Below are 13,671 nucleotides of genomic sequence, written 5' to 3' on the forward strand. Positions count from 1 at the left end.
TTATATGGCGAAAAATATACGTATACATACCCTTGATATGATTAAAAATCATAACCGTATCAAGCGTAACATCTTCTCAACGTAATATACATATTTCCGGGCTATATTTATGTAAAATTTTCACTTATTCACAATATTGAATGGTGTCTGCCAGTATAAGCATACAGCCGCTGTGGTGGTCGAGTGGTCATAATGACGGACTCGCATCGCGAGGATCCGGGTTCGAACCCCACCGTCGCCATAGTGGTGGTCGGCTAAAGTTGGTTTCCAACTTCGAGGCGCAAATGCGAGCCGATCTCCCCATTAAAAAGTCTCGCAACAGAGAGCAACAGTCCTACAACGATAAATCATTCAATCATACGAGGTAACACTTCACTCATAGTTAGAAAAACTGGTGGCAGATAGCAGCACTACACATAGCAAGCATTACACAGAAACAAACTTCACGGCAGGTTTCACTACACGTACACACACATTCCCGCATGTACCAATTCGTTAGAGGTTCCGCAGATTAATATGGACGAGGTACATGTGTGGTTTAGTAGTAGTAGTATAAGCATGAAGTTTGTGGGAAAACAACAGCTTTCGCGTCAATCTATAGAGCTGTACCTTTTTGCCGCTGTGGTGGTCGAGTGGTCATAGGGACGGACTCGCGTCGCGAGGTCTCGGATTCGAACCCCACCGTTGCCACGGTGGTGGTCAGCTGAAGTTGGTTTTCTGTAGTTCCCATCTTCTACTCGCGAATTCGATCCGATCTCCCATTTAAAAAGTCTCGCCACATAGAACAACAGACCTACAAACAGTACAAATATAATTCGATCACAACACATCACTCACTTCACTTCTGAAATATAGATGGCATCACTGAAAAATCAAACGCAACACTACATACTCAAACTGTTAGGTACACACACACAGTTACACTTCCGTCAGTACCAGAGGCGCCGACATGAGAGAGAGAAGAAAACATTTGGAAGGCTGAAAGTTGGTTGTCCCGTATATAGGGGACTTAAGTGCGTACGCAGATGAGGGAGGGTGCATTGAACTGTTTTTCAGATATTATTGGAGGTGCTCAGCGCCCCCCTCACAAAATTTACTTGGGGGCTCAAATGGTCTCAGCCCCTAGGTTCCAGCGTTTATGCTTGGTATTCTGATTTTCATTTGGTTGCTAGGCTTTTTTGAGTGTGCAACTGATGTGACAAAATTGTAATCTATTTAGATTTCAACATCTCGGAAATCAAAAGAAATACAAGTTTTATGTATCTTTTTTTAGAAAAAGAATTTTTGTTTCTGATAGAAAAACTGGGGAATAATTAATACGCCACCCCCATGAAAAAAATGTCTCCAAAACGCGCATGCTCAAACACCATGAGTAGCTGAAGTTCATTAACGGAGCTCACCTGTGGAGTTGACCATTAATGCAAATCCCGCTGGTTTTAGAATTTAATTTTTCCGGCCATCGTAGAGTTGTTTGCAAACACAGGAAAAAAAGGTGATTTCTCGTAAAAACTCGAAATGTTTTACTATATGTTGCTACCCGTTTAAAAAAAACACATTAGTAATGGTAACAAGGAACTTCTCTTCACCCTGTTAATCTCAATGGTTACGCAATTTCGGAAATGAATGATATACATACGTTGAGTCAAGAATTTATACAAAATCCATTCTCCAGGAAGCCAATTGGTCAACATAACAAACTTTAGCTGTGCAGGGCCATATTTTAATCTCGATTTAAGTTTATTTTTTTTTTTATGTAGTCGTACAGAATCACCTCGGAATTGAATTTTTTTTCATATAATTCGCACATTTCATTTTGGTGATTTTGAGAAATTTGTCATTTGTGATGAAATATTTCATCGTATAATCCGGCATATGATTCGAATTTTTCAAATCTCATTCACCGATAATGAAATCTTGTGCAATGGAATGAATTTTTGGTAATTTTTTTTGTAGAAAAATACATAAGATGCGATCAAATGAGTGTAAAGTTACATGAAATACTGTAACGTATTTACAGTTCAAAAGGTTACACACTAAGTACAAGTGTATAGAAGAGTATTTTACTTTTAAATTTGAAAGTATTTAATCATCGAGCATGATTAAATGCTTCAGGGAGCACCATTGTGCTCGTGAACAACAGGTTTGAGATATTTGTTTAGTCAAGAGTGTTGTTCTAAACTTCATTCTCTCATCAGCACCATCTTAAATGCATCATGGGCGAAGATATTTTTCCGAGGCCCTATCTATCCAGACATACCTGCTTACAAATTAACATGCTTCATCTTGAAAATCGTGAACATTTCTCATTGGTGTGGGGCCCCGGGCCGTGCCAATACCACACTATAGAAATATTTTTAGTGCGGTGTTGGTCTAACCGTCACAACTTTTGTAAAGCTCTTGTTGAGGCGCGTCATAGGCTCTCTTTGACTGTTCGCCGTGCTTTTGCTTTCCTTATATTTTCTTTCTCCCTTCTCACGCACAACCCGGTTCGACCGCAGCCTTGGCTACAGGCTTAAGAAGAATTTTCTCGCGGGTATTCAATTTTTTTTTTCTTCTCAGGGGTGGGGGGGTTTACGTTTTTTTCTGCAAAATAACACTATAATCTCGGCTTGGGCCCCCATTGCGTACGCCAGTGCTTGGCTATACAAAATAGAAGAGATGCAACACAAGCTCCTTTGATGAATCCATCGTCTGCGGGTCCTCCCAAGCCTGACGTTCGTCTAGTGCAGTGATTCCCAACGTGGGCGTTAACGCCCTCTCGGGGGCGATGGATTGTTCTAGGGGGCAGTAGAAGCTACGGGTGTAGGATCCAGAGAACTTGAGCGCGGGCCGCTTAAGTTCCCTGGATCTGTGCCGCGCGTCATACAAGTGATTCGTGATTATGTCGCAGATCACTCAAGTAATCTGGAAATGTCCACCCTGTGGCACATTCTCATAGTTCACAACTTGAGTGTTGGCTGCACCAGTACTCTAAAACTGTGCCACATGTCACTCAAGGGATCTCTAAATGTGTCGTGGACCGCTAAAGTGTTCCGTAAATGTGCCGCTTGGTTCATTTTTGCAAAATTAGGGTTGGGGGAACAAGCCACATTATCGTAAATCCCAGAGGGGTATATTTAGTCCGCGGGCCAAGGGTTTACCATGTATGGCTTAGAGGGTGGGTCGCAGTGAATTTCTTAAAAAGAAATTTTGAGGGCTTAGCCTTCAAATAGCATTGAAATTAACAGAAATTGATTATAATAACATATAAAGATATTTTCTTTCGAAATTTTAATTAAACAAATTTTTTTTTCATTAAAAAAATAAATTCTTAATTGTCTTGGGAGTGGGGGACCCCACCCAGATACCCTCGCTCCCCACGTACGTCTCTGATCCACCAATATGCATTAGGATGTGGGAGCAGAGCTGACGAAATTTTGCTGACGGGGGGGGGGGGGGCAAAAATGACTAGTGTGTTCTGTTTTCTCTCCTCTCTCTTCACCATCATGAAGCTTTATATTAATCCCATCTCTAAGGAAGTTGTTCTTTCTTTCCCATCTTTCTTTCTATACTCCTGTTAATGATTTTTTTCCATACATATGTATCTTTCTGCTATGTACAAATAAGGGTGAAAGAGAACTCTAAAAAACAACTGTCTTATGTTCCTTATCTATGATACCTTTTCCTTTTATGTATTTTTTTTCCTTTCCCTTTTTTTTTCTAATGTACTGTTAGGTTAACACAAGGTTACTAGATTTATTGCTGATTTGTCAAATAGTGATAATCCAAATTTCTTGTCAAAACCTTGTACGTGGAGTAGTTAAAGGACATCTCAAAATTTAGAAAAGTTTTTATAAATTACAGCTTGAACAAGAAGGGGTTGTCTGAAGTGTTTCAAAACTGTAGGTGCTTGTCGTGAGCATTATGAGGGAATTTTGATTTTTGAATCAATTCTGCGGGTGTGAATTTGTGTAACAAATTATCATCGGTACTGGAGCACCACAGTACCCCTGGCTCTGACGCCACTGAACTTCAAAGAATATGTATTTCAATTTTTTTCACCGTTTTTTTCCCCTCATTTTCTGTACTTATGAATTAAAATATCTTGATGTTGCATTCAGAAACTATACTTTGTTTTTTATTTTGGGCTCACTAAATACAGAGCAATAACTCTTTCATCTGGGTTGGGGGACAAAGGGGAACATGTAAAAGTTGAAATCTAATATCTTGGTGATGGACGGTCCTAGTAAAATAAATGGAGTAATTTAAAATGAGCACATTATTTGGATACTTGTCCTAATTGAAAGTATTTTCCTATAAACGATGAGTTTAAAAGATAGAGTATATATATATATATATAAGGACTTAACTTTTTATATATACCCTGTATATATATATATTCTACCAGTAACTTTCGATTTTAATGATCAATTATGTGATCAGTTGAGTGCAATGTTTCATTTATTCAGCAGAGCTATGTTTATTTTATTACTGTATCTAATTCTGTGTTTCTTTCCTTGCCGTAATGCAGATGCCTTTTGTGAGACCAGATGCTTTTGCATTTGGTATTTTGCTGCTGTGTGTACCTATACAGTACCTACTTGTGAAGTATTGGGGACATACTGAACTTGGAAGGACTCATGCTCTGAACAGGTGAGTGCGACTATTGCTCTGCCATTCATCTTCCACTAAATAAAGTACCTATTGCACTCAATATAGTTTATTGTGTTATAATATTATTATTGTGTTGTAATATAATTGGCATCATATAATATTTTGTCATGTGTGTATATATACATATATATATTGTTTTTAGTTTTTATAATTGTATTTTCTATTGGGTTGCTGTATTTTAGAAATATATGGCATCCACATTTGTTATGAGCATCTTTTTCTCAGCCACCTCGTTGGGTATTTTGCCTGCTGTGGACTTGTATTTGTATAATATCAGTTTATGTATTTTTTATATCTTAATGTGGATGGGTTTAATGGTTTACAGCAATAATTGCAAGATTCTAAATAGAAATGTGAGTGAAAATTATATATGTCTATTTCAGACTTATAAAAAACTTTGGGAAGTTCCAATCTGAATATTTAGAGTGGGAATCATGGAAGAACTGGTGCTTGCAGCTAGTTTCGACTCCTGAGGAGGTTGATGAAATTGACTCGTATGCGACGCTGTATCCTGTTGATCCTGATGACCCTATGGGTGAATCACCTGCTGTTGAAGTAATGAAATACAAACAGAAGGAGGGTTTTTTTGCTTGTAAGTATCGTAAGAAAATATCTTCAACATTAAATAGTAATCTGCTCTTTATTCATTTCTTTTAATCCATAATGCACTTCAAAGTTTTCAAGGTCTGGAGTAGGCTCTTATAAGCCTGTTATTACTATAAGTTTGAAGTTTTTTCTTCAAGTTATGTTGTTGCCTATATGCTATTTGTTTTTTCGAAAGATTTATTTCGAAAGAAGGCATTATTTGTTATTTGAGTACAGATCCCTGTGTGTGTCCTCAATTGACAGTTTGGTCCCTGTCTATATTACAGTATACTAGGTAAATCTCTTTTGACAAGAGAAATTAGTCATTAGTTTGTGAGGGCATCACAAGGTCCTGGGTTTGGTCCTTTCAGGCTACTTAGTGGTAGTCAGCTAAAGTTGCTTTACTGTAGTTTCCCAACTTTAATGCACTAGTGCCAACTGATCTTCCTTTGGGGAAATGTTGCCACAGCGAGTAACAAACATTGCAACATTTAAATTTCATTCATAAGTGATTCATTCATTGCCAGTTTCATCTTTAGAAGTACCTGAGCGAATACTTGCTTGTGAAAATTTACATAAATGCACAGTCAGGTTCTATAGCATTCATCTTCACCTTGTTGCTCGCAAGCACCTCAATGCTCTCTGAAGCACCCATAGTGCTTTAAAGCCTCTATGCCCCTTGTCCGATTTCATGCTTGCAAACACTTAATCTCACTGCCCCAATCAAGCGTCTTGTTCAAATCGCATTCAAGGATTAAATTCATCATGATTTTATGCATTCATACGTCAAATTTGTTGCAAGGATACTTTTCTTTTGATGATGAGTACAGGCAGTGGTGTGATGCAACTAGAAGGGTGAAGACCTCTGTTCTATAACAATCAATTCCGACAGCCTTTTTCAGAGGTTAAAAGTAGTAAATTGCCTGTGTCTGCACCAGAACTGTGCATGGTTACTAAGATAGTGTAATTTATTTCAGTTGCTTTGCATTTTTTTTTTTTTTGTCAGATTTGTTATTGCAATGCCATTTTTTGCTGAAATTAGACAATGCTCATTGTACTTACCATGTGTTATTACTATAATTCCATTATAACGACCGGTATGGTAAGTCTAAAATTTTACAAAAACCATTCAATCAGATGCAATGCTGTCTTTTTTTTCAAAAAAAAATGAATACAATAATCTTTGTTTTTTGTTTGCCAAAATCTTGTTTGACATTGGAGAATTCAGTACATAGGTGCATGCATGTAATCAATTATTACAATTTTATTGTTTTCTAATCTGATGCATTTTCACTCTAACACTGCTTACATTATATAACAAAATTAATAGTATGATTTTTTATTCTGTCCAAGTATAAATCATCTTTGGAATATTATTTTTTTTAAAGTTCAATTCAACAAGCTCTAAATATAACGTCCATTTTCTGTGGAACAAAGGGGGAATCCAATGTATTAAAAACATTCAATCAGTATCGCCTTCATTTCCCACCCATCTCCACTAGTTGGAAATTGCTGTATGGTAATATATGACTCTCTGGAGTTGGTGTGAGGTAAAGTAGTGTTTCTCAAAGTGTGTGCCACGGGTATCATCAACCTTTAAGGGTCTTGGAGTGAGCTGTTAACATTGATTATGGCCTATTTAGTGCTTTGAAGTGGATGTTCTTTAAACTATTCTGGGAAGTAGCAGATAAATGTTGTGACAAGGAAGTCATGGTAGACAAAAGTATGAGAACTATTGCCGTTAATCACTAGTGTGAACTGCTCCTCCCCAGGGAGGGAGTCGTGACCCACCCTTTGGGAACCACTGTATTAGGATAATAGACATGAAGAAAAAACTCTCTTCAAACACATTGAAAGGGGGGCAAAAAATTATTGTCCTCAAGGTGGCAAAATTTCTTGGACCGCCCTTGAGATAATATAAATTGTTAGTGATTAGTGACTTTTAACTTGCTCTGGTAGTGAAATTACTTGTTGAATTTGTTATCCGGTCATGTTCTGTAAAGTAATCTAGCAAATCAAGTCATAGAGTAATTTTTTTTATCCTTAATTTTTAGTGTCGCCCAATCCAAGAATCAATCGTTCTCCTGATGTGAAATTCAGAGTTGGTCAGGTTGTAGTACATAAATTTTGGAATTATCGTGGAGTGATCATTGGATGGGATGAACAAGCAAAAGTGAGTGTTTAGCTTTTGTTGTATAGGTACCCAATTTTCATTTACCACTTATTTTTGTTTGATTTCATTAATATATTGAGTTTGTAGCAGTTTTTCGTTTCCTCCCTCTGATTTTTATATATTTTCACTGCATTGCAGGCTCCATTAGAATGGCTGAATGCTATGCATGGTGATGAAAACCGGGTAAGTCAGATCAATCCTAGTTGAAATATGAGGAAAAATCAATGTGTCTGCAGATTACCTTGCATTTGAAAATTTCAAATTTTTGTTATTTTCATAGTTATAAATTTACTTGTTGGAGAAAAATTGTTCTAACATAATGCAGTAGTTTGCAAACCATAGAATAGTCTGTTTATACAGTACTGTGAGTGCTTAAGCATCTCCTTTTATGTTTAAACATATCAAATATCATAGAAGTTTTAAATGTTATAAGTTATTACTATAACCCCAGCTATATGTATACATGCATTTAAGAAAAAAGCTTAATTTACATTATTGCAAAACTGAAAACCACATAGATTTGCTTCGGTTTACGCAGATGGTTAGGTTTGTTGAAATTACACTGTTTCACCGTCATCTATAAAATATTTTAATTACAAATGCTTTTGTCGTTCAAATTTTAATTTATTCTGTAATAGTACAGTTTTCTTTATATTTTTCCTCTTACCAGTATAATTCATTTCGCTTTTACCAATAAAAACGTTTATACTTTGCATCTCTTCTGTAAGACTATTCAACAGCACACAATTTGTGATTGACTGGTTATCAGAAGCTGAACAATTCATGAAGAAGAAGCCAGAATACTATCCATTTTTCTCTCATTTAATATTTGTTTTATTCTCTTTTTTTTTTGTCAAGTGTGAATATGCAAAACATAATTTCTGGAAAATAAGCCATCGAGGTGTATAATGTTAACTTCTAGCAATGGCTGCAATGAAAATCAATGGATTCAGATATAATTTGTTAATAGAAATTCTTAATTACAAATCTGAAGCATAGTCTGGCTACCAACTTTTTCCTTCATTTTTCACTGGAAACTCTTTCTCTCTCTGTTCGAATCATTCCCAAACAATGCATTTCCCAAGATTTTCATCACTTTAAAATGATTTGTTACTTTCTGAGTACAGAGAAAATCTGGGCAGCCACAGACATTTCTGCTTGTATTGTTATATAACAAAATTATTATTAAAAAATAGTGCTCATATCTTCAGTTTATGTTGAATGAATACACGCATTAATATAATTGTTTTTCTTTGTCACATTTCAGAGATGGCATTATATGCCTAATTACGCAATTCTAGTTGACGTTAGGGATAGGCTAACTCCTCAGATAACATATGTACCAGAAGAAAATCTGTCACCAGTACAAAACACCAGAGTAAGCGTTTGTCTAATTGTTATCATAACACCCATTTCATTCTTGTTTGTTTTGTTTTTTTCATTTGTTTTAATCAATGAAAATTGTATACTCATTAAAATATTTGTCATTTCTGAATCATTTTTGACATACATATGTTACATTCTGATATGCATTCTGTGTTGTAATTTGGGAAATGCGACACACTAAAACAAGAGCATTCAGAGAGTATAAAAATGGACGAGATGACCTGTCATTGTTTACTGATAAAAGATGGGCGTTGAAGAAAGCTATAAAGGATAGTAAAAAGGAAGTTGAATCTAGGTTGGCAGATGCCATTAGCTGTGACCCAAAATCATTTTTTAGATATAACAATAATAGATGTAAGGGGAGTTGCACCCCCCCCCCCTCTCTCGATAGGAGGGTCTAGGGTAGAGAGCAATGTAGACATTTGTAGTGCTTTCAATAACATTTTAGTTTTGGTTTTTAATAGAGAAAATGATATTCAATGCACAGGTACTGCATGGGGTAATAAAATCCTCAACAATATCCAAGTTGAAGTTCTAAATCTTCTACAAAATGTATGTGCAAGCAAAGCATCAGGACCAGATGATATCTCGCCCAGGGTCCTCAGGAAAGTGCTAATGAATTGTTAGGGTCAGTCATATAGATTTACAGGAGTAGTGTTGCTGAGGGTATCGTCCCAAAAGATTGGAAGCTTGATAATGTTGTTCCAATATTTCAAAAGGGTAGTAGAGAGGCTGTGTCCAAATATCGTCCAGTGAGTTTTATGAGTTCCCTCTCAAATTTTGGAAATTATTATCAAAAGGCAATTGGTGGAGTGGATAGACGAGAATAATGTATTGTTGGATAATCAGCATTGGTTCAGGAAAGGGAAGTCGTGTAACTAACCTCCTATGCTTCTATGATCACTTAACTACGGCTTTGGGTAAAGGCAAAAATGTAGATGTTGTTTACCTTGATTTCGAGAAGGCATTCGATCGGGTCCAAGATGGTACTCTTGGGTACTTTTACACAAGATCTGGATTGGTGGCAACTTGCTGATTTGGATAGAATCATGGTTGAGATAGGTCACAACAAGTTATAGTGAATGGGGAATTCTTTGGTTATACAGGCATCACAAGTGGAGTTACTCAAGCAAGTGTCCTCGGCCCCATACTTTTTTCATTTTTTATCAATAAATTCGATCAGGGTATCGATGGAATTGCTAACAAACTCGCAAATGACGTGAAGCTAATGGGGGTAGTTGGGAATCAAAGCAATAGTGAGTTGTTCCAGACCTGCTTAAACAGGATTGGAGCATGGGCAAATAAATGGAGCCTGATGTTTAGTGTTGACAAGGGCATGATCGCTCATTTTGGTTCAAACAACCCATGTTTCTCATACTAGTTGAATGGTGTCACTATCCCGGATGCAACTAGGGTCACCTACAGATGGACATCGACTTGGTTGAAGGGGTGCAGAGAAGAGCTGTGCGTGTCCGTATTGGCACACAGGGCTTGAGTTATGAAGAGAGACTTCGTTTTTCAAATATGTTTACATTGGATGAACGCAGGTGTCAGGAGATATTTTTGAATTGTTCAAAATTTTTAACACGAAGGTTAGAATGGACCATGGAATTATTAGTACATCGTCAGTCCACTGGTTTTACAAGGGGACACCAGTATCGTTTAGTAAGGGACAATGCAAGGTTATGGTGTCATGGGGAATTTTTGTCTAATAGGGTTGTTAATAAATGGAATAGATTACCCGTGGAGGTAGTAAATTCTAAAACAAACACGTTTAAAAAGAAATACGATAAACTTGTTGGGGTAAATCGAGAAGCTATCCATACTTAGAATAAGACAACCATAAATATTCTTTATGGGCATTGTATAATGTTTTATGTACATATAGTGTTCGTAATTGCATTTTTAATTGGGTTGCTGTATTTTTGAATTATATCACATCCATATTTGTTATGGGCATCTTTCTCAGTCTGTTGTGGTGCTGTATTTTTATTTTTTATGTAAAAAAAAATTGTATTGGCACAACAATATTTTTTGAATTTATATCAGCATATTCAGCAACATGTGTGGAAAATGTCCACTATTTTCTGAAAAAGTTTGGGAGAAAAATATTATTTTGGGCTGTTTTGATTAAAAAAGGAAAGACAAAAATTAGTCTGGTGCCCAGATTTTTTTCTTCAGATTTGTGAAGCCCTAGATTAATTTCACTATCATTTTTTTGTTTTTTCAAAGTCAATTATAAATAACTAAAAATCTATTAATATATAGTCTTGTATAAATGTCATGGGCTCTTAGCAATATAGTTAGCAGGTGGCAAAAATTGAAGGTAGTGTAAAATTGAAGAAGGCGGTATATAAAATTGATATTTGTAGCAATGATAGTGCCTTGGTATTTTTTTTTTTTCATGAAATTCTAGCATAAACTAATAATAATGAGAAAACAAAGGTTTCCCCATCTCGTCCTTGCTTTATATGATATATTTTTGTTTCTGCTAATTTTTAATCACGGTTTATTTTTTTCAAACTCAACAGATAATTCATCCACTGGTTGATGATCATTTTGAAAGTTTCGACGGTCAGCAATACATTCCAAGACCATGGCTGAAGGCTGTGTATCCAAAAGACTGATTGTAACTGTTGTTCTTTTTTTTTCTTACTGGTGTTTTATGCATATGAAGGAAACCAAATTACTTTATATGGGAATTGCTGACATACTTTTTATGGAGCTTGATGCATGTTGAAAACTGTATTTTGACAGTTTTGTGTATGACTTGCTTGTAGCAAGCAGATAACATGATGTATAGTTTGATAGCCTTCCTTCTCTATTCCCAATTATGTGTGCTTCTTGTTTAGCCATGCTAAAAAAATTTATTTCGATTCTATCTTGTGTGTGTGTGTGTGTGTTGTGACTGGTGTTATACACGGTTAATATGATCTCTATATATTACATCAGAGTATTGAATCACTTGATCCCCCCTCTAAAGTTTACAAAATCTCCTTATCTTGTATTATTGGTGTTTCCTTAGGAGTATTTATTTTTGCCTGTTCTCTCTTTTTTGTGGAAAAAAAAATTCACTTGATTTTTTTTTAAATCAAGTTTGCCCACTGCAATCGGTGTTACAAGGAATGAATTTTTTGATGATTGTTTTAAGAAATCTCTCTTCCCCCTTCCCCTTTTTTTGAGATTTGACAACCATAGCCATAACTCTCATAGTGCAATCTTCCATGTTACAAATCGAAAATGAAATGTCTATAATGGCATTTTATTGGGGGAGAGTCACTGCAGTTTTGGGATTTATAGCATTTACCCACATCATAGTTATACATGCTCATCTCTGCATCATATTTAAATATTGTTTCAAAAATCTGTTATGGCAGGTTTAAATACTTACATACCTGTGTGTGTGTGTACTGGACATTATACTTGGCATCCCGAGGCAAGATTTTTCCAATCAAAAACGATTTTCAACCATTAAAAAAAATTAATGTAGTAATACAGTAGTCTTGAAAATTCGAGGTTCTGGAGAATATGAAGTGCTGTGATTTTTCAAAGTGGCATCTGGAAAGTCTCTCTCTCTCCCTCCCTCTGTATGTGCGCCAAGAACCAGTTTTTTTTTTACTTGGTCTCAGTTTTTCCTACAGATACAAGTAATTTCAGTTTGATAGGGACTTGTGAGGAGGAGGGGGTCTTTGTACCTAAGTTGATCCCCGGCCAGAATTTTTCACAGGCTTTTCTATTTTTAATTTATAGCATAAAAAAAAGAAAAATAACATTCATATCAAGTCCATATCAGCCTCCCTTATAGAAAGGCCATGGGTCTTGACGCAGTTGTTTAATAAACTAAGCCGTTGAATCAAGGACAAAACTAGTAAAAGTAGGTTCCACTTAAAATGTTTTCTTTTACTTTTCAGAAAATCTTGAGTTTTATTTTTTCCGATGTGTAAGGGCCAGACCTACGAGGAGCAAAAAAAGGAACAACTGCTACTGGAGTCAATTTTAGGGGAAACTGAAAACACTGTTTTAAAATTATCACATTTTAAATTGGAGGGTGTGGCAAAATCACACACATTTGCCTTTCCCCCACAAAACTTAGTCATGATACTGCAAGGTGGGTCTCGATCCCATTTACCTCAGATTATTGAGACTCTGCTCTGTATTGGTATCATGAACAAGCTCTAGCTCATGGTTTTTCAAACTTTTTGTTCCATCGCCTCCTTCAGAAATGTTTTTCTCTCATCACCCATGACTCAAGCAAACCCATAGGATCCTATGTTATATTTGTAGCTTCTATCGTCCCCTGGATCATTCCATCACCCACCAGGGGGCGATATTGCCCACTTTGGGAAACACTGCTCTAGCTTTTTTTCAGGTATATGTTGTATTCACATTCCGAAAATTTTCATGTGTGAGTGTTTATCAATAATACATCTCTACGGAATGATCTTTTTGTTTTAATGTCATAGCATGTTGATGAGCATATTCTCTAGAATATCCACCAATGTACGATAATCCCTCCAAAAGTACCTCGTGCATGATACAGCTTTGATGTGGCACAATGCAAACATTTTTTATATAGAAACCTTCTCGGACAAAAAAAAAAAGTCTCATTCTTCATTGTACAGCCAATGTACAATTAGATAAACACGCAAACTTTGAAAATTTGTAATTGATAAGATGAAGTACCAAATTTTTTTACACATTATTGTTTAAGTAACGTATCGATTAGTAGGGATTTTTCTTAACCAAAACTATTCGATTAAAAATCCTTATTCTTCTTTCCTGTACATTATGTAAATTATTATTATTTTATTTACATTTGCATTTATGGGACTTATGTAAAACTGTAAAAATGATAAATTTATTTATTTGTACAT

The 13,671-nt window shown here is 35.9% G+C and overlaps 1 protein-coding gene across 1 annotated transcript in view; it reads left to right on the plus strand.

Annotated features, from left to right (window-relative positions):
* The window catches only part of LOC149089326 (uncharacterized), a 36,028-nt gene extending 22,641 nt beyond the window's left edge, over nt 1-13,387 (plus strand). The window contains exons 2-7 of the mRNA XM_089237946.1: nt 4,511-4,632; nt 5,037-5,245; nt 7,293-7,411; nt 7,550-7,594; nt 8,679-8,789; nt 11,329-13,387. Of these exons, the coding sequence (XP_089094072.1) occupies nt 4,511-4,632; nt 5,037-5,245; nt 7,293-7,411; nt 7,550-7,594; nt 8,679-8,789; nt 11,329-11,424 (702 nt within the window). The 3' untranslated portion in view covers nt 11,425-13,387. The remainder of the gene's footprint in view (nt 1-4,510; nt 4,633-5,036; nt 5,246-7,292; nt 7,412-7,549; nt 7,595-8,678; nt 8,790-11,328) is intronic.
* The last annotated feature ends 284 nt before the right edge of the window (nt 13,388-13,671 follow it).

This window comes from Pholcus phalangioides, unplaced genomic scaffold (assembly GCF_987345545.1).
Source record: "Pholcus phalangioides strain wild (caught in Gottingen) unplaced genomic scaffold, Ppha-v1.0 ptg000002l_1, whole genome shotgun sequence".
NCBI lineage: Eukaryota > Metazoa > Arthropoda > Arachnida > Araneae > Pholcidae > Pholcus > Pholcus phalangioides.